Here is a 22309-nt window from a genome sequence, read left to right on the forward strand (position 1 = left end):
AAGAACAACATGCCAAAAAGTATTAGAAGTATTAGTAACCCAACAGAGCTGTTCAGCTTGTAGTCCAAAAACCCGGATGAGAATTCGCCATATTCCTTGAAGATATGTGGACATTTTGTTCAACAACATAAATTACACACAGTCATACCATAAACTTTTGAAGCTGTATTGAATTGCATACTTCAAGTAATGTTACACAAAGTAATGTTTACCACAGACCTTATTTTTCTCATAAGTATAGAAACCTCCATTATAAAAATCCATAGGAAAATCCCAAGGGAACCCATGGTGAATTAGACTTCCAAGTTCTCCAACAAATTGACGTCACGGCTGAACAACTCCATTGATTGTCAAAGTTGCAGTAAGTGTCAGTGGAGAGTAGACAGGTTAGCTAGCTAATATAATGGACTTTCATTCTAGACAAAACATGCTAGAAATATGACTTGCAGGAACAGCTAAAGAGGGAAGGAAAATGTACTGTTCCTAAGGCGTTGTAACAAACCCCACCTCTTGAAATGTAAAATTTCATACTCTGTTCTATAATAATATGGACTCTACCCACCCAGTTCATTTTGAATGTCCTTTTATAAATGTTTATAAAGGAAAAAAATAAGTAAGAGCAAATAATGGCAAACCCAAGAATAATGCAGGACAGGTATTGTTTTCATTCCTGTGTCTCCTTCTTGTGCACTTTCCCAATAAAGCTCTATTTTCTTATTGAATAACACTGTTTTACATGGGTTATCTCTGCCATATGATAACTATTATAAATGTAACATGTAGTCTGTTTCATGTCTAACAAAATGAACTTGACAGCATTCCCATGAACAGCACATTTATTCACCGTTCAGTAGATAACTTCCTATGTACAAGCAATATAGATTCTGTTAGCATACAATCTTTCTATTGTACAATAATCATTTACACAAATATAGACAATTTAAAATATAAACTTGTTCCAAAGTACAACATGTACTGTTTTTCTTTTAACAATGTAGCTTTTCATTGAGGCAGTCCACACAATTTATTATCTGTGTTGGATGGAGAGTACGGGCAACAGTAAGCAGGCTCAATCAGCGCAACAATGAAACGAAAGAGAATGTCTTTAGGACGTCCTACAGCTGGGCTCTTTGGATCATGCATTAGGTCTTTCTCTATGCATTGACTGTGATTGTCAGTTCTTAAGTTCATTGCTGTGATACAGTAACACATTTTTGTTCCTCTTAAAATAACACTATGTTGTTATTGTTTGTTTGTATGGCACATTTAAAACAGTCTCTGATCATGTGCACTTCTGAACATATCCACTAGGGGAAGAATTGTGCAAAACACTTATTTCCTCCTCACCAAACCCAAGTGCATAATGTAATGATAAAAGTGTTTGCACAGTCTCATTCTCACACTTTCACACAGACAACATGCTCATTCGCATTCATGTTAAACATTTCTGCATACTTCTTTCTCTCTGTCTCTTGTCTTTCCCACAGTCAAGCCTTGCAAAATCGTCCTACACCTGTGATATAATTTGCATATTAAAACTGGATGATCGAGACTGTTTAGACAAAGGGCTTCCAGAGGAGAACGGACTTCTAGGGGAGAGAAGATCCTGGCTCCTTGTGGCTCGCCTAAGACGTTCTTCTTGCAAGCTGATTGCTGACAGATAGTGGGCTCTATCTGCACTGAGACTACCCAGTGACAGGCTATCTGTGGGCCCTGATGAGCCATTTAGGCCTGTACAGTCCAAGGACTTGCTAGAAGATGTGCTGCCAGTTTTGGTTGGTGGACCAGCGAAGGGAGGGATGTAATGTGGGTCCAGAAAGCGCCTCGGAGCACTGGGACTTGGACTGCTCTCTGCAGTGTGGAGGCTGATGGCAGGGGGAGGGGATTGATGGCGTTGGTGGAGGCTTCGGAGGGCAGCTCTAGTTTCGGCCAACGTGCTCTCTCTCTGCCTTGCTCTGGGATCACGGAAAGGTCGAACTCCTGTTATGACCCAGTCACGTTTCACACTGCTGGGCTGACTGCTGCTGGAAGCCCCAGAGGAGAAGCCTTCATCTGGGTCAAAAGAGTCCTCTCCACAGCTCACGCCATCTGCATCTATAACATGGAGAGTGGCAGAAAGGAAAAATTAGGCAGAGAAAGCAGGATTAAAAGGAATATTCCGGATTTGATACTAGTAAATCAACAGCATTTGTGGCATAATGTTGATTACCACAAACATTAATTTAGACTTTTCTATAAAAAAAAAAAAAAAAAAAAAAAAGCACAAATCTGGGTTACAGTAAGGCACTTTCAATGGGGGTCAATTCGTAAACATTAAAATACTCACTGTTTTGGGGGTCTGGGTAGCTCAGTGAGTATTGACGCTGACTACCACCCCTGGAGTCGCGAGTTCGAATCCAGGGTGTGCTGAGTGACTCCAGCCAGGTCTCCTAAGCAACCAAATTGTCCCGGTTGCTAGGGAGGGTAGAGTCACATGGGGTAACCTCCTCGTGGTCGCGATTAGTGGTTCTCGCTCTCAATGGGGTGTGTGGTAAGTTGTGCATGGATCGCAGAGAGTAGCATGAGCCTCCACATGCTGCGAGTCTCCGCGGTGTCATGCACAACGTGTCACGTGATAAGATGCGCGGATTGACGGTCTCAGAAGCGGAGGCAACTGAGACTTGTCTCTGCCACCCGGATTGAGGTGAGTAACCGCACCACCACGAGGACCTACTAAGTAGTGGGAATTGGGCATTCCAAATTGGGAGAAAAGGGGATAAAAAAAATAAATAAAAAAACCTCACTGTTTCAAAAGTATAGCCACAAGATGCAAACAATGTGTGTTAACATAATTTTAGTGTGATAAAATCACTTACTAAACTTTTCTGTGTAAAGCTATATGCAATTTTACAACTTCGTTCCCATGACAACGTAACGGCGTAAACCCTAAATCGACCGTAATTTACGGCTCAAATAATACATGAGCATTACCAGAAGAATTAATGTAAGTACTTCTACAAAATGATAAGCGTCACATTTCTGCCTTTTAAACCCTCCAAAAATTGGCCCCATTCACTTCCATTGTAAGTGTCTCAATGTAACTTCAATTTTTTATTTATTTTTTATGAAAAGGAGGGACGAATTGACAATATTTGTTGTGGTAATCAACATCATCCTCATTGGACCCCACATACAAATGCGTGGATGTTGTATTTTGGCTTTGCTATATGCGTCGCATAATTTTATTTCATTTAAACCAACTGATCTCAGTTCAGGAGACTCTGTGCTGTCAGTAAAGGGTTAAACTATCGATGCACGAGTCATGTGACAAAACAACCTGGTGTCGATCACAGCAAGTTTGTCTTTGGGAGAAATGCCAACAAAACTACATCTACTAAGAAACCTAATTAAGCTTTTACATTGAAACCTGTTTGAGTCAAAAGATTAGAGTCTCTAGTTTCATCAGATATGCCATTTTTTAAATTTGAGCAATTTATCGTGAAGCTACGCTGCTAAAACAATGTACACTAATGTGTACTTATGGGCTTTCTAAGGGAAAATGCGCTTATTTACTGTGCACTTTCACATTGGGAATCAATGGGTTCATCCAAAAACTGGAAAATGTTGCTTTCAGAGGCTTATATTGAGTTAGGATAAAAATAAGGTGCATTTCAAACTGTTCTGAGACCAGTGCAGACAGACAGCACACTGGAGGTTAAGTCATTCACTAAATAGGGAGCAAGGGAGCATCCTATAGCTCTCTATGCAGTTAAGTGCATTCACTCCTAAAATCTGATCAAAAGTTCAGTTTCAGGCTGCAGATGATGTTTGGATCACTCAACATGTTTGACAGACATGTGACAATGATAATCAGTACATAGATTCACAATTTATAATGTATCATTTTATTTTAACATGGTTGGCAGTGATTGGATGATGCTGGACATTACTTTGAATCTGAATGAATTATGATAATTTATGATGTAATGTCTGTAACGTCTCAAAAACATACATAATCAACACTCTTGGAAACAAACTTTTTGACTTTCTATAGCTTGTTATTATTACTTAGTCCCACTGTCCACATATGTTGCCATCAATTTTTATGAAAACTATTTTCTTCATGTTTATTAGGTACTGCTAGTTACAAGTAAAAAAGGGAAATAGCAAATTCACAAGGCAGTCATGCTCGGGCCTCAGGAGGTTATACCACAAATGCTGATAAAGATCAACACACAATGAATGCTAAACATTTGATCAATGTAGGTAAATGTAAAAAAACAAAAAAAAAACAGCATGCTACAAAACAAAGTTTGAAAGGAGTCTGTACATTAAGCAGTTTAAATTAATTGCACAGTTCTGTGCAAAGGAGTAGAAGTAGCAGACTACTGGTCTAGCAAGCACTATAAAATGATCTTAAAACAATAATCAAGCACAAATTATCACAATACAATGCTAGTTCTGACATAACCAAGGAATCTGCAATGGATACATGTTAAAAGTCTGCGTAGATCAACCACTGGTCACATGTACATTGGGGTCTTACATGCACTGAGGGGTGTTCGGTCTAATATTTAGGCCAATAAACACTTTCTATGATCGAACAGGTTAGAGCTTGATGTCTGGTTTCTCTAAAAGGTAAGCTCTTCCTGAGCCCCGCCTACCCCCTTGCAAAGTAAGGTGAATGATGCACTTTATCCGCCCACATGGTACAGGATTGGTTGGTTTCTCCAGGGGAGTGTATCGGCTGGGGATGATGGAGGCGTAGAATTCGGTCGTGGTTGAGAAATCAAAACAATCTGAGGTGAAGACAGTTAGTAAGCTAAACATAATGCTGATATAGGGTTAATTTCAGACAGAAAATGCCTGCATTTCCTGTTGTTTGGACGTATACAATGATGGAGACATAATGTTAGCTTTTTCTTATGAAGCTTTTAGTGATAATGAGGGAAAAGCAAGCAAGCAACAAACTAAAGGGGGTGCAATCACAGGCCTTTGCCTGACAGCGTGTGGGTGTGTGCGTCTTGTGCGTGCATACCCTCTCGTTTCCAGCGAAGTCGGCGAATGGAGGCGGCAGTGACAGCTGCCTGTGAGACACATCTACCAGCAGGTGTTACTTCAACTTCAAGAAGGTTCCTTGAGCCCTCCGGAGGCCGGGATGGAAGTGAACGACTAATTGCATTTGCCACCTGAAGATCAGAGGTCAATATAAACAGTGAAGTATATAACATGTTCCCTTTAGAATTATAAATAAAACTTTATTATTAAAAGACTTCATGAAACAAGGCAAACCCAGCTCATTTCAACTTATTTACCCCAAGTTTATTGTAACTAAAGTATTTTGCATATTACATATACATGTAGACAGGTGCCAACATTTACCAGTAATGGCTGGGCATGCAGGTCTAGCTGTGCTCGGTAGAGGATATCGTCCAACGCTTCCCTCCCCAGATCCCACTGCCCATTATAACTGAGTTAATGGGAGAGAGTATCATTAAGCAGGTGAAATCATTAGCAGATCATTAAACAGTTTATAGAAAAAAAAAAAAAAGATATACTGTGTTGATTCCCCTAGCTATTGTCACATATTTTTAAGAAATAATAAAAAAAAATAAAATAAAAAAAAAATCATTTATTTAGCTTCATTTACACCTCTCATCTACGGTGCCCGAAGGGGGCACAACACAACCAAATTAGCAAAGCAAATAAAATCTGAAAGCACAATGAAATTAAGCCACAACTCGACTGAATTGAGCCACAATGCAACCAAATTGAGCCACAATGTGATGGGATGGAAGTAAACCACAACGCGAAAGGACGGAAGTAAGCCACAACGGGATGGAATAGAGCCACAATATCACCAAATTGAGCCACAATGAGATGGGACCAAATTGAGCCACAACGCGACAGAATAGAGCCAAAACGCAACCAAATTGAGACACACCATGACACAAGTACACCACACCACGATGGAAGTACACTACACAACGACGGAATTGAGCCACAACGCAACCAAATTGAGCCACAACGCAACCAAATTGAGCCACAACACGATGGGACGGAAGTACGCCACACCGTGACATAAGAATGTCACAACACAAACAAATTAAGCCACAACACGACGGAAATATCAGCCACAACACGACAGAATTAGCAAGGCAAATAAAATCTGAAAACACCACAGAATTAAGCCACAACACGACGGAAATGTCAGCCACAACACAATTTAAATTTCAGCCACAATACGACAGAATTAGCAAGACAAATAAAAGCTGAAAACACAACAGAAATAAGCCACAACACGACGGAAATGAGCCACGACAGAAATCTATTATTTGCTTTGCTGATTTGGCTGTGCTGAGCACTTCTCAGCCACCGTACTCATCCACAATAGAATGGTGTTTTCCTCCACCAAAAACTGATACTTTAGAAAAGCCCTCCATAACTGCATACTTTGGAAAATGATGACGTTCAGACACTAAAAACAGAGTTTTTTTGTAACTTAATCAGATTAATGTGGAGGTGGCCTAAAAATTGCAAACATTCTATCAATGCAAAACAATTTCAAACTTTTACTGTAAATTAATAAAATAAAAATATGGAAAACTGTATAAAGGTCACAAAAAAACTAAAACATATAGCACATCTAAGGCTGAAAATACCTACCAAGTTTGAACTAAGTCTGAGTGTCAAGTGGTTACGGACTGAATTAATTGCAGAACTTAAGAGTAATGGCAGGTTTAGATCAAACTAACCAGAATATTAAAACAGTGCTGCTTCACAAACACTGTCATTATTACAAACCTGAATCTAATGAGCCTGTTAATTTAGCAATTAGCTGGCCCATAGGGAATCACTCCACATATTTCCACAAAACTGTAACATGTTTTATTAACCCTATAAATCTGTGTGCATCAAATATGATACACAACATTTGAAGGCTCCTGTTTTACTCTCTGTTCAAGCTGATGAGCAAAACAACCTATGGTATGAAAGTTTCACATGTTTATGGCACCATCTAGTGGTTATTTGAGAAAAAATAGGTTTCAATGTTTATATCGATCCATTTAAAATGGTGGTAGACTTGCGCGAAAAGTCATTCTTATGTTGGGATAAATGACAGCTTATTTTAATAAAGTAAAAGTGACAGTATTATATTGTCATTGATATTTTAAAATGAGTATTTGCTGAATATAAGCAACGTGTGCTTGGTAAAAATTTTGTATATTATTTTATTGAAAACCCCCTATGAAATCCATGTATCAAATATGATACAACAGGCTTTTGAAGAATCTCTCTCAATCACCATTACATTACATCACATTCAAGCCCACCACAAAAACAAGAGAGCTTTGAAAATTCTGACATATACTTTTTTTATAAGATATATATAAAGTGTGAACTAATATTTCTGTGTATTTTCACATATACAGCCTGATCTGTCATTATAAAGATCTCATTATTTTACATTATAAGCTATTATGATGTCATCTTACCATAAGTTCCCGAGACCCAGTGAAAAAAGTTTTACAATTTCCCTTTTTTAAATGTCAGTATAGTGCTTGGTGCATAAAGTACATATGATAAAAATTGTTTATTCATATTGTATTTGAAGTGCTGAATTGAAATGCGAAATATTTCAATCTATATTTATAGAGCAAGGAGAGGAAGTTGTCATGGCCAAACTCTCAAACATTTGGTATCTCTGAAAAGTTCAGGGAGTCCTCTGATAATACCCCAAGATTTACCACTGTAGCATGTATGGGCTAAGAGAAACTTCAATAATAAATGTCCTACACAAGAAGTAATTGCTGGGCCTCAGGAGGATAATGACCTTTAAAGCCTAATGTATCAGATGATACATATATGTTTTTTTTTTATTTTATTTTTTTTATTAAATAGTTTGTCTAATGGTACTAAAAACAGTTTAATGTCAAACAATAAGAATATTCTGACAATTCTTTCATATGTCAGGCTTTACAGTGTTAAGAAAAGTTCTACACATTCTCCACACCTTGCATGTTTGTTTATTAAATATTTTGGCAATAAAAGTGTAATACTCTCAGCTCCATATACTATAACACATTTTCTATTTTAAAATTCCTTGTGCAGAATTCTGCAGGTGTTCCTTCAAAATCAGCACATAAAATGCGGAAAAAAGTCTTCAGATTCCGTCTGGGCCAGGCAATTAGAGAGGACTAGTGGGATGTGAAGTAAGACAAGAAATTAAGACTTGAGGTCTTGCTCTGTAATAGATGTAGGGCTCTGAACTTACATGGCATGATAAACTGCAGTCAGCATCTGCACCATAAACTCTGGCTCTAAACGCACACGGTTACATGGCTCCTTCCACGACTTCTGCTGCTGCCGTAGGTAACCACTCACACACAGCCTGAATAAAGAAAGAGATTCAGAGACAAAAACAGGTCATTAAAAGTCATTAAAGAATTGTTTATTTGTATGTCTTTATGCTAATGCTGTGACCCACCACCCAAGTCATTTGCTCTCTCTCTCTCTCTCTCTCTCTCTCTCTCTAAATCAATATCCCATTTAATCATTTCCTCTCTGCTTATTCCAGTAAAAGCTCAGAGCAAGCAAGATGGTTTAGAGAGAGAGAGACAGCACACAAAGACATGCTGTTAGCAGTAAAGACACCTCACACATAGTCACTCTTACCGTGTGCTCATTCTGCAAACGGATTGGTGGGAGGACGCAGGCATATAGACCACGGCTGAGTTGTAGCAGAGCATTAGAAAAGACAGCACCTCAAATCTGCAGGAAGATACACATGCTGTTTTATAACCCCCCTGACATCTGCATAATTTTACATCGACAAATCAGACAGCGGTACATTAGGAGTCAGCAACTGTCACACTGCATTTAGCTCGTGGAACAGCTAATAACAAATCTCAGTACATCTGCATAGATCTCAAGAGGCACGACACTCCAACAGCAGTTTAATGAAATAAAAATGCTGAGATATCATTACAGGGCTTTAACCTGCGAAAACATAACAGCTGAGTCAAAGCAATAAGTGGGCGACAGCACAATCAATCAAACCACCAAAAATATTCCAAATATCAAACCTAGTTTTTCACAAGAATTAATGATTTGGGGCCTGGGTAGCTCAGTGAGTATTGATGCTTCACGCCATCCACAACGGCATCCACGCACAACTCACCCCACTGAGAGCGAAAACCACATTATAGTGACCACGAGGAGGTTACCCCATGTGACTCTACCCTCCCTAGCAACCGGGCCAATTTGGTTGCTTAGGAGACCTGGCTGGAGTCACTCAGCACACCCTGGGATTCGAACTCGCGACTCCAGGAGTGGAAGTCAGTGTCTTTACTCGCTGAGCTACTCTGACCCCCAAAATAACCCATTTTATCCTCAGAATTTGCATAAGAATACATTTAATACAGGTATTGGGACATATTGGTGATGCTGGCATTGATCATACTTGGTATTGAATCAAAAAGAAAATAAGTGGTGTCGCCCATCCTTACTTTTGATCAATTAATTTGTGACTTTTCAATGACTTCTCTTACAAAAAAATCTAAACTTTCCAAAAATTTGCCGCTTGTTATTTTCACATTCAAATGAGCTTGTGATTCGCCGCAATCGAAATCGATTGTTTGCCAGAAGTTTGAAGCTCTTCACCGGTAGTGGTGAACCTGCAGCAAACCTTTGGCAACAATGGACAATTTGCCGCAAGTTTGCCGCAAAGCTCATTTGCATGTGAAAATTATCTGTGGTGAATTTGCCGCAAGTTTGCAGTTTATAGAAATTTCCATGATTTTTCCATGACTATTGAAGATTTTATTCATTCCAATGATTTTTCCAGACCTTTTTAAAAAAAAAAAAAGGACTTATATTTCCAGGTTTTTTCATGACCGTGGGAACCCTGTCAAAAATAACAGCACCTGTTCTGTGAGGTGAACGTCTCTCTCTGAGAAAGCAGGCCGCTGTAGACCATTCGGATGAGGTCGTGCTGGTTCAGGGCTCCCTCGGTTAACACCATGGCACCCAGACTGGACGGCTGCATTAAAAAAAAAAAAAAAAAAACATCAGAGCATTTGGCTTTAATTATTCATTCATTTACCACAAGTCCCACATTCAATAATTGTATACAAGTGTGCTGAATATTCATGTTCATGCAAGAGCTGCTTTCTGAGGCCACAATTGCTCAAACGTAGGGTTGAAAAACCCTAACACAACGTAACTCGTCCCGCACAGTTTATCCTGCAGATATGAATGAAATCATATAGCTTGCTAAGGGGAGCTGTGCTATTACTTTTCTATCTATTTAGTCTTATAATATTTGCCTGACATGTACTGTAATTAAAAAGGGCAAAAAACAAAACAAAAAAAAACTCCCTCGGATTTACATAGGAGGGACCTGGCAAATCTAGGGAGCAGAATATCATAGAGACTTAGGGCCAGTAAGTAATCCCCTAGCAACCACAAAAAAAAAAAAAAAAAAAAAAGCAAAGCAAACCCAGTAACATAGCAGATAGGTTTACAACTCGCATTTGCTTCAGAAAATTTCTAGGTCTCTGTCGCTCTATCAGGCTACACGGGTTTGACTCGGGTAGATTGGCGCAATATGCCTTGTCTTCCCAAAAGATGCAAAGAGAAACCAAATCTCCATCTTGTATGAGTAATAACAGGATATTTAATCTTCATTGATCTGACATTGATACCTCCTATATCTGAGACATCATGCACAGTAGATTAAAAGGCTTCTGTATTTTACTGTGAAGGTACCTCATGGTATATTGAGGGCTTGGAGAGGGATGGTATGGTGAATGACAACAGCTTGCCATTTCCTTTACTGTCCACAATTTCCTGTAACACAAAAACAGGAGGTGTGTCATGTGACTTTGTACCCTTGTAGGTAATTCAAACTAAATCACCAATCTCTTACCAGGTTATAGATCCCCAAAAGCAGTGCTTCCACACAGCCATTGCGATACCGCTCTCTACTGGCCGAAATACGCAAATACACCCATATGAGTTCAGGCAGGAACTGCAGGGTAAAGTGACGCAGTCCCTTCTCTGAACTCCGGTACAACTCAAACAACTGGTGACACACCGGAGCTAGCAGCTAGAGAGAAAAGGGGAACAAAATAGAAAGTGACGCAAAGTGAAAGAGACAGATAGCAAGAGGAAACACTCTCCTGTGCTACATGAATAAGTAAAACAAGGACCTAGAATGCGAGGGTATGGAAGCTCTGAACTGCAAGACGGGGAAAAAAAAAAAAGCGCTTTTTATTTTTTTTATTTTTTTTAGGTGTCTTTGTGCCTTCCTATGTCCTAAATTATTATTATTTTTTTTCCCTCTGATTTTATTTTTTCCTCTCTGAAAAATAGTTTTTTTCTCCTCAAGAGGCAACACATGAGAAATGTTTTTTCTTGCTAGCTACCAATTATCACTATCAGTAAGCATTGAATCTTATGCTTACTAGCTGACAGAATGTCTGTAGTACTTTATCGGTTGATTTACAGATTTATAGTTATAGTATAATACAATAACAAGAATGTTTTGCAAATCTAAATTAAGAAAAAATGTTAAACAGTCTTCTAAAACATAAAATCCCACAATTACATTAATATACCTCAGGTTACTGTACATAGGTTTCATATGGAATTGGATACTGTGCTTTTTTAAATTGTTGGCCTATGTAAACATGTGCATGAGATGGACGTCTTTTACCATTGCAACACCTTGCCCTGTGTTTTCAATGTTAATTCCTGTGTTTAACTCTTGATTGATTTGACAACAAATGCCATATGAAACATATCATTTCATTTAATTGTGGGATTTCATGTATTTGAAGACTGTTTAACATTATACCTTTTTTTATTAAGATTTGCAAAACATTGATATTGTACTACACTATAAACATAAAATCTAAAAATCAACTGATCAAGTACCGCAGACATATTGTCACCTTGTAAGCATAAGATTTCATACTTATTGATAGTGGTACCTGGTGGACGAGGTTGGTACCACATGCTAATTGTTCGCTAGCAAAAAAAAAAAAAAAAACACCACTTTCATGTGTTGCCTTTTGAGGAGAAAAAATACAAAAATAAAGAGAGAAAAAAGAAAAGAATGTTGCCTGAGAAAAAAAAGAATGAAAAAAAAGTAGGACATAGGCTCAGGACGGCACGAAGACACCTCAAAAAAATTCCACCTAAATATTTTTTTTCACCTTGCGGTTCAAGGCTTCCGTATGAGGGAACTGAAGAGAGAACAAAGAAACCAGCATACTTAAAGACCCCATGAACTGGTTTGTTGACGCATTTCCATGTTTAAATGTTGTTGAGAAATTGCACAATGTGAAACAATGCGACGTGCCGTGTTCTTTTTGTTGACGTGTTTCCTGCTGTAACAGTAACTGGGGCGGGACATTTCGTAGGGCTCGTCAATAGCCTTTTATTTACATAACAGAAATAGGAACGATGATCTTGCTACTTGCTATTACTAGCTGGTTGCAGATGGTATTATAGGAACAGGACATTCTCATTCCAGAAAGCATTTTATTGGACAAAAATTTGTATACGCCCCTGTGAACAAGATGAGTCAGTATTTTTGCTTGTTTGTTTTTTTTTTTTAAAAGAGAACAGCTGTAAATTTTAGATGTGTATTTCTGCTAAAAGTTATTTTGCAAACTTTTAGGAGTACTTTAAATGTGTTTCTTCTTACATTTCCAAGGCTGCATGGGCAGGGCAAAATAATCTTGGCTAATAATAATAATAATAATAATAATAATAATAATGTCCACTTTTCATGATCCAATCAAATCCACATGGATAAAATCAAGTCCTACTCTACAATAATTCCCACCAAATATTCTCTTCATGACATATTGTATGTCACCTTTAAATGCCAACATCAACACGTTACCCAACACAAGGCCTTTTGACAGGAAATCACCCATAAAATTCCTGATTAAAGCACAATTTTGCCCTCAAGACACAGTTTCAAACACTTCATCATACCTCACTGCTGGGATGTTCCTGTATAACAGCATACAGTGCAGGTACCAGAGCTTTCTTCAGACGCAGACTGCCAGCATAGCTGTGGATTTGCTCATCACGTAACGCCTGAGGAGGAGAAATGGTGGTTGGCATGACTAAGCAGCCTCAACCTAATGCAGCTTGAAATTGAATTAACTGAAAAATATTACTCCATTAAGTTCTGCGATTACAAAACCAAACATGGTTAATGGGACATTGCATTCAGACCACTTGGGAAGGGTGGACTTAATTTGAGAGAGCTATAAAAAAATAAAAAAACCAAAAACCGTATTAAATTCTGCATGGATGTTTAACCTCTCACCTTGAACTCTGAAAGCCATTCCTCCACCACCACACGCTCTGAGTAGAGCATGGTCCTCCTGATAGAGAGGGATTGAGAGAAAATTGTAATATGTGAAGATTATTATTATCACTCTTTTACAAAGATGATTTACACAGTCCAACATGAACGGTTACTGACAGGTGAATCAAGAAAAATTATCAGCTATTTTTATTTATGACCATTAAACCGTAATTTGCATTATTTCATCAGAAAAATTGTTGGTGCCAGATGGGCTGGTTTGAGTATTTCTGTAACTGCTGATCTCCTGGGATTTTCACGCACAACAGTCTCTAGAATTTATTCTGAATGGTGCCAAAAACAATAAACATCCAGTGAGCGGCAGTTCTGTGGATGGAAACGCCTTGTTGATGAGAGAGGTCAACAGAGAATGGCCAGACTGGTTTGAACGGACAAAGTCTACGGTAACTCAGATAACTGATCTTATTCTGAGATGCGAGTTGGCGCTGTTTTGGCGGCATGAATGGGACCTACACAATATTAGGAAGGTGGTTTTAATGTTGTGGCTGACATTAGTTGTCCCAGAGAAAAGAGAGTATGTTTTTAAAAAAAAGTAACAATGACACTCACTCTCGATTTGATATCATATATATCATATGATACATATATAAATACATACATGTGATTAAAACCAATCAATGCAACACTGAGAGCTGCGAGACAGTCTCCTCCCCGGAGAGGCGGCGCTGAGCACTCACAGGGAAACAGAGCACTTAGTCTACATCAGCGAGTTAAGAGCTCGAAGACCGATGGCAAATACCAAGTAGATTGTTGCATTACAGCTTGTTGAATTTGCCAAACAACGGTGTCATGTCCTGGTGCTATAGTACATCAGACATGTCGTTTTCAGAAATGGCAGTAGCAAGTTGCAATTAACAGTCAGTCTCTCTGAGCCGACACAGAACGTGATTACATGCACAGCAAGATGCTCATCATAACTATCAAAAGCCAGCTTATTGGGGGCTTATTGAGTAGCTCAGCGAGTACTGCCGTGGACTTCCACCCCTAGAGTCACAAGTTCAAATCCCAGGGCATGCTGAGTGACTCCAGCCAGGTCTCCTAAGCAACCAAATCAGCACAGTTGCTAGGGAGGGTAGAGTCACATGGGGTAACCTCCTCATGGTCACGATTAGTGGTTCTCGCTCTCAATGGGGCGCGTGGTAAATTGTGCGTGGATCGCGGAGAGCAGCATGAGCCTCCACATGCTGCGAGTCTCCGCGGTGTCATGCACAATGAGCCATGTGATAAGATGCGCGGATTGATGGTCTCAGAAGTGGAGGCAACTGAGATTTGTCCTCCGCCACCCGGATTGAGGTGAGTAACCGCACTACCACGAGGACCTACTAAGTAGTGGGAATTGGGCATTCCAAATTGGGGAGAAAAGGGAGTTTGACATACATGCCACGATGTCAAACTATGTCATTGTTACTTTTTGAAAAGGGGTAATAATTTTATTTAGCAATTTTCCCTTCACAAAAATGTGGCAACTCATCCTGATTTTGTCCCTCAAATGTTTGTTTCGGTGGATTCACACAAAGAATGTCAACACATTTTTACACCTCACCTGACTCAGATCCACCTCAGCCGTGTAGCGAGGGAGAGATCTGGATCAGATTCTCCATGTCTCTTGAGCACTGGTCAAACAGCCTGCAAATACAAATATAACACACATCCCACTCAACTCCTAAAGCTCATACACCTGCCTAAGATGGAGACAATCACAGTTACTATAGTGACCGTGTGATCATGTTCCAAACCGAGTGTTTAATAGAGCATACACACGCAGGTGTTTCTGACACAAAGCTGCTCCATTGAGTCCTTAATACATGACGTCTGTCATTTGTGCATATGTGTAATAGGGCCCTTCAAAGCATAAGCTTTGCATGTGGCAGAGTGTGTTTGTAGTACAAACTCTGTCAAAAGCAGAGGGGAAGAGTGATTGAGTGACTAGTTAGACAGCATTTGTGTGCTGAGGTTTAGAAGTGACTGAGGTGAACACAACAGATGCTTTACACACTTAACAAAATCTGCATACTTCCCAAATCCTTCCTGTGTTGTCGAGAGATGACCTCAGACAGCCCAGAGGTTTCTTCAGGATTTTGACTTATTTTAAAACACCAGACCATCTACTTTTATTTCAGTCCAATATGAGCACTTTGTTCTATTTTATTTCACAATACAACTGCATTTGAGTAGTTGACATGAAATACATTTGTCACCCTGTAGCACAATTTAAGAGAACTGTAAAACAGCTGGTAATTAAGAATGGTAAGAAACTGCTAGTTATAGCACCTAAAATATAAACTTTCTATCATGTATACATTTTAACCTAAAATCTTGATTAGTGGTGTACTGATGCATCAGTCCTCAATATTTATTCCAATTACTGACCAAATTAAATCCATCAGCATATTGGTCATAAGTATGAAAACGCTGAAATGAAAAACAGATGGTTTATTTATAAATAATTATGTACATATATTGCATTGTATACATAATTTTTTCTATCTGCAATATAATGAAATACCAACCAAAAGAAAATAAATCTTAAGTTAAGCATGTAAATATTATGCATAATATGAATTTTTAATATTCTATCATCATAATATGTAAAAAGGGTGTTCTGTTGTTTTAGAACCGCAAAAAACAATAAACAAAGTGCAAAAAATATTCCCCACATCAATCGTCAATAATCTTGTATTTTTATTATTAATGTTTGGAAAACATTTATAGTTAGAACAATAAGACAGCTTATGTATAATAAATAGTGGTATCAACCTATAATTTTTGGTTAAAATCTGTAATGATATAGGTCAACATTTTTTGTTTCGGTGCATCCCTAATCTTGATGCTGAAAAAAACTCCTTTACACATTATATTAGCTCTTCGTTTGTTCTCAGCTGGTACAAATACCACCATATATACATATATAAATATAACGAGTGCATTTCGCCCAGCAGCCAGCATTGTTTTGGATGATCGGCAAGTTCCATCGTAAAATATCGTTAGGTTCGGTGTTAAAAATGCCAGTGTGAACGCTAAGCGAACCAGGACTAAAGGTATCATTTTCTTTTTTGGTCCGGACCAAGAGAACCGAACTACAAGTGTGAACACACCCTTACAGTGCAATATTAATATTTTACAGTATATATTAATATTGACCTGTTTTAGTCACGTGACTCACAGCCGCCATATTTGTGACCAACAGCTGGAGGAAGCAATGGTGGTGAATGGAAAAAAAAAAAAAAAAAAAAAAAATATATATCAAAAATTGCTTTTGATCCATTAAGTCACAGGAAAAGTTAATACAAGTCTTAAACAGCACAAATATTGCCCTTTTTTTCCTACTCTGTGCTTGTGCATTGTGGGATTTAGATTTTTCCAAGTGGCTCGAGTGTTTTGACTACATTCACCAAAACTATTTCAGATCCATTTAATGATTCGGTCAGTGACCATTTCTGGTGATGCCAAAAGGTGGTGACAAATGAGTGTCTTGTGTGAAATGAGTTAGTCACTGAATCAACGATCAAAAGAAAATTTTAAAGGATTAAAATTTGTATGTCTACAGACCTACAAAGAGACTTTCGTAGAGGTTAAGTAGTGGTCAACCGATATAACGCAGAGGCTGATAAATCGGCGGATATTCAGAATTATTTAATTATCGGCATCGGCCAATACATTTTCCTTTTTGGCCAATTTGTTTCTTGAGGGCGCTGAGAATCGCCTGCTTGCATGTGAAGCGACTGAGACATGTAAACAACCAGTCACGGTTCATTTTGTTGTTACGTGCCATCGTGTTACTACAATAATAGACCGGTGTACAACACAGTGTCATTTAAACCGTCCGCATATCAGAGACACAACAGACGCTTTTGAGCTCATAATGTTAAAGTGCTCGCCTGTTTCATTCTCCCTCTCTCTCCTTAACAGTTCCCTTGAACTTTTAACTGTCTTGTCTAATGATAAAAAGGCAAATATCAATAAAACGAATATCATATACTGTCTGCAAATATGCGCATATCTCATTTAAACAGATGTAATAAACCAACCTCACACAACTTCAGCAGATCCAGCATCCTGTGGAACGCTCATAAATCTTCCTCTAAAGCACGTATTCTAACAGTCTCTCCTCAAAAGTTCCCTGTCACTTTTCTAATGATGAGGCAAATCTCAATAAAACTTTTATTATATACCGTTTGCAAATATGCAGATATCTCATTTAAAAAGATGTAATTCATGAACCTCACAAAAATCCAGCATTTTCTTCTCGTGGAGCACTCATCTAATATCTTCCTCTGAAGTGCATATTATATCAGCCAGATTATTCACTTTCGGATTTTCACACACAACAGTCTCTAGAATTTACTCTGAACGGTGCCAAAAACAAAAAAACATCCAGTGAGGTGCAGTTCTGCGGATGGAAATGCCTTGTTGATGCGAGAGGTCAACAGAGAATAACCAGACTGGTTTGAACTGACAAAGTCTACAGTAACTCAGATAACCGCTCTGTACAATTGTGATGAGGAGAATATCATCTCTGAATGCTATTCTGAGATGCGGGTTGGCATTGATTTGGTGGCACGAGGGGGACCTACACAATATTAGTCAGGTGGTCTTGTTGTGGCTGATCGGTGTATTCACTATGCACTGTATGTGCTATTGGTTTGATTCTGTATTTTTGAGAAAATGTAATTGTTAATGTGGACATGCCATCCATGGTTGCTGGAATACTGTGTGTACTGTTATTCCTTCTTCCTAATATATTAACAATTTCTTCATGTGCAAATAAATTACAAAAATTTGATGACTAAACAGAAATCAGAAGAAACTGTTATCTACCATTTAAAATACAATATTTTTTTAGATTATTTTTTACAAAGTTAAAGTTTAGTGTGAAATTTAGTAAATAAAGTGCTAAATAAGAGTTTACTCATTTTTTAGCTATTTTACGTTTATGTTATTTACTATATTAAATTGTTTGATATATCGGCCTACTCTCTGGATATCGGCATCAGCCATTAAAAAACCCATATCAGTCAATCACTAGTTTAAGCATTATAAGAACAAAGCAAATCTATCATTTCCCTACAGTTCGTGAGCTGCTGAGCATGACTTTTATCGAAAGACAACAATAATAGTCTTATAATAATTATAATGAGTTTTAATAACGTCTGTACGTTTTTCATGTATAGAAAAGTGTGTCTACATATATATTCACTAAGTGCAGGGGACCAAATCACCTTTTTAAAGAGTGCGGGGGACGTGTCCCCCATCTCCCCCGTGGGTCAACCTCTAATTCCAGAACTTCAATTTCTAAAAGCTCAATTCAAGCAATTTAAGCACTTCAAGGACCTATTGCAAAAAAAGCACAGTAGAGGTAAAATCAAGCAATAGAGAGATTATGATGTTTGACGTGTCATTTCATTTATGATCACATGAACTGAAAACAACACTGCAAATTTCGAAATACCGAGTTGTGCCACGATATGGTTTATCAATTTTTGGTTCACGTCCCATCCCTAATTGACAGTTTTCCTCCATATCCTCACTTCAATGCATGTTTTGTTTATTTTGATGAGTTAATCAAGTGTTCTTCATTGATGCAAGAGCATGCAAAAAAAAGCAGCAGCTTAATTTGGTAAACACTTACATATCAAAATAAGAGTCCCCAGTTTATTTCAGGCATTTTTATTTTTAAAAGTCACACGTTATCCACCAAATCTTCATTATTGGAATTTAAGTTGCACAATAAACTGCATCTGGGAATTTCTTCATTTTGGACTTCTGACTGTGCCCGTCATAGTAAGGAAAGATTACGATTTTATTTTATTTTTATTTTTTAAATCGGCCAATTAATCGGTTATCTGCCTTTTGCACCACCTTATCTATCTCTAATTGCAAAATCCACAATTAGAGTTGGTCGACCTCTACTTAAGAGTAAAATATTTTAAAAAATGTCATCTGGGTGTGACAAAATACCAGTCAATGCTCTCTCCCTGATATTTACACACAAACTACAGAACTTGTTCCAAGAAAGCCTTACCTCAAGACAGGGGGCAATCTGCCTAACCAAACATTTCTGTGCTGTGTGCATTCAACACGGTTGGCGCCGCCTGCTCTCTAACCCTTGTCATTTTGTAAGAAGCTTACAAGCTTCAGTGCCAGATAATTAAGTGTATACAGTCTCTCTGAAGAGGTACGCACGGTGAGGCCTAAAATAGCCCTTGTGAAAAGAGCTTAGTGCAAAGAGACAGGTAGAGGGAAAACGAAAGGGGATTTTACTGAAGGGAGATCATATTAAGCATTAAATGAGCTTTGAGAAGAGACAGGCTACTATGATCTGGCTGTCGACTGAATCAGGACACAACAGAAAGGTCATTGTTAAAACGGTTGTGCAACATACTCCAAACAGGTCACAGACACACAGCGTCATGCATTTACAACAACCCTGATATTGCACGGATATGTATAACTGACTAGGGTCAGAAACTAAGTGGGGCTCAGAGAAAACATGCCACCCAAGATGACAAAAATGCCAAAAATGCCCTTGATATTATTCTTATTAATTCTTAATATTCTATTATAGTTTTAGTTATACATATTATGGCCTATTGATAGTGAGTGAATTTTAGGTTAAGAGTAAATTAAGTCTCAATCTTGACAATTTGTATAAATGAATTGAAGTCAATGGATGAGACACAGTTTGTTTTAAATGTTAACAAAAAAAATATGCCCTCGTAAATATAGAAAATGCCCCTGAAAATCAAATCCACAGCAAATATAGCTCCTTAAAGAAAAAATAATTTCTAAAATTGTTAGTGACGCTCACAATCTCACACAAAACCAAGAATACACACCTCTCACAATTTAACATTAGTACAGAGTAAACAACACATGCACACATTCAGTTTTTGAAAGACGTTGCATGCATTCAACACACTAACTCGGCCCTCAGTAATTTTATTAATACAATATTAAATGAAATACAAATCAAAACTAACCTAATTGGAAAAACATAAAAACTTAATACATTTTCATAGCTAAAAATAAAATAAAAATTAAGAACTAAAATCCTTAAATTAAAACTAAAGATGCATTTTACTCTCAATCCTGTCAAATTAAGTCAAATGGGGTCTAATCTGGCCCGGGCAAATCTCTTTGCTGCACAGAACACAAATCCTTGCCAAGGGTCACGATCCATTCGCAATCTACAGCAAAATGCCAAATTGGTTTAATTAAAGAATTACTCTGGGATTACACGCATCACTTATTGCTGCTATTCTTCCGGTGTCACTTGACTGTGTTTCCCTACTCTAAATACTGATGCATCTGTGTTTGGACTTACTGGTGTATTCCTCAAGCCACTTTCTACCATTGCATGAGAGATGGCCACATCCTTATGGTGTTATGCCAGAAGGTGGCATAATGCCAATGTATGTGTGTGGTGTGTTAAGGTATCTGAAGAGTTGACAATTAGTCATGTTAAAGTACAGGTATACAAAAATAGCCTAACCATCATGCTGATAAAAGGTAATGCACATTATTGACCCTTTAGACTTTTCTTTTGTATTTTTTTTAACATATTAAACATACACATGCAATACACATTACAGTTTGTTTTTAACTTTCTAGAGCCCATAAATGTAACATCTTAATTTGCCCAAACATAATCAAAGTATGTGGTTCAAATGTATCCACATACATTAATCTAAGTGATGGTTATTATAAATTACATACCAGCAGGATCTGGACTCCTCCGGATGCTGCAGAGGAACACTGGAGTCCTTGCGCAAAGCTGCAATGCGCCTTAAAGGACGGAGCCCACACAACGAACACCACTGATATCGAGAATATCATTAATGAGACTATCCCACAGGACTATTACTACAAATATCAGGGAGTCGACGGGTTATAAAAGGCCTTGCTGTGATCAGACGGAAAGGCTCATTCCCGCGTTGACATCATTTACTTCGTCTCTCGAGTTCTTCCTGCCAACTTGCAGCTATATACCTGACCAAGCGCGACTGGCCAATAGGCGAACAGTGCGGTGAGTGGTGACATGAGCGTTGCTTAGCGCACTGCGCAGCTATTGGCCAGCCGTAACGGGGGCTTGTTTAGTGCGACTCCATTGGTCAGGTGAATAGGTGACCCGTGCTTGGTTTAAGAGAGACACGCGTCATCAATTTTAGAAAAGCAAACAAGTGCACAGAACCACGAGTTCCCTTCAAATACACAAATAACGTGCCTTTGGAAACAAATTTATTTTTAATTTTGATGTGCAATGTAATGAGTGAAGCTGATTCTGTCACTACAGCAAATAGTCTGTCTGTCTACACTGCTAGTCAAATGTTCGGAGACACGTACAGATGTATTATTATTACTATTTTGCACATTTTAAGATAATAGTAAAATCGCCATAACTATGAAGTTACACAAATTGAAGTAAAGGAGCTAAAGGCACACCTAAACCCTTATGTTGTGTTCTGTTCATTTTGAAAAAAAAAAATAAATAAAAAATCAAGATTGTTTATTTTTATTATTATTATTATTAATCCAATTGGAATAAAATTCCTTGACTTTGGTCTGGTATCTGGAAAATAAATAAATAAATTGACCATTTTCTTTAAATTTTTTGGATTTTATTTTACTTTGTTATACTTGTGTTCCCGGTCATAAATGACCGCCGATTGGAAATGAATGGATTAGACTATAAATACAGAAATATTACGTTTTCAGGAGCATCGCAATCCTTTAAGATGATGTGGAGGTCTATGACACACACACACACACACGTGTTGGTGCAGCTATCATTATGAGGACTCTCCATAGACATAATGATTTTTATACTGTACAAACTATATGTTCTATCCCCAAACCCTAACCCTACCCCTAAACCTAACCCTCACAAAAAAACGATCTGCATTTTTACATTTTCAATAA

The 22309-nt window shown here is 38.0% G+C and overlaps 1 protein-coding gene across 3 annotated transcripts; it reads right to left on the reverse strand.

The window, feature by feature from the left end:
• Nucleotides 1–798: 798 nt before the first annotated feature.
• On the reverse strand, nt 799–21370 carry LOC127425910 (protein FAM126B). 3 transcript variants are annotated; one of them, XM_051672221.1, is made up of 12 exons: nt 21107–21370; nt 14934–15016; nt 13331–13388; nt 12991–13095; nt 10910–11089; nt 10750–10830; nt 9906–10021; nt 8656–8751; nt 8255–8371; nt 5362–5449; nt 5018–5168; nt 799–2094 (listed from the first exon to the last, which is right to left on the reverse strand). In XM_051672221.1, the coding sequence occupies exons 3-12, from the start codon at nt 13379–13381 to the stop codon at nt 1508–1510; spliced, it is 1572 nt and encodes a 523-aa protein (XP_051528181.1). In that variant the 5' UTR covers nt 13382–13388; nt 14934–15016; nt 21107–21370; the 3' UTR covers nt 799–1507. The 3 variants fall into 3 exon arrangements, with proteins under 3 accessions (XP_051528181.1, XP_051528182.1, XP_051528183.1); XM_051672223.1 differs by lacking the exon at nt 799–2094 and adding an exon at nt 2106–4778; XM_051672222.1 differs by lacking the exon at nt 21107–21370 and having other exon boundaries at nt 14934–16584.
• Between the last annotated feature and the right edge of the window lie 939 nt (nt 21371–22309).

The sequence above is a fragment of the Myxocyprinus asiaticus genome, chromosome 35, assembly GCF_019703515.2.
Source record: "Myxocyprinus asiaticus isolate MX2 ecotype Aquarium Trade chromosome 35, UBuf_Myxa_2, whole genome shotgun sequence".
Lineage (NCBI taxonomy): Eukaryota > Metazoa > Chordata > Actinopteri > Cypriniformes > Catostomidae > Myxocyprinus > Myxocyprinus asiaticus.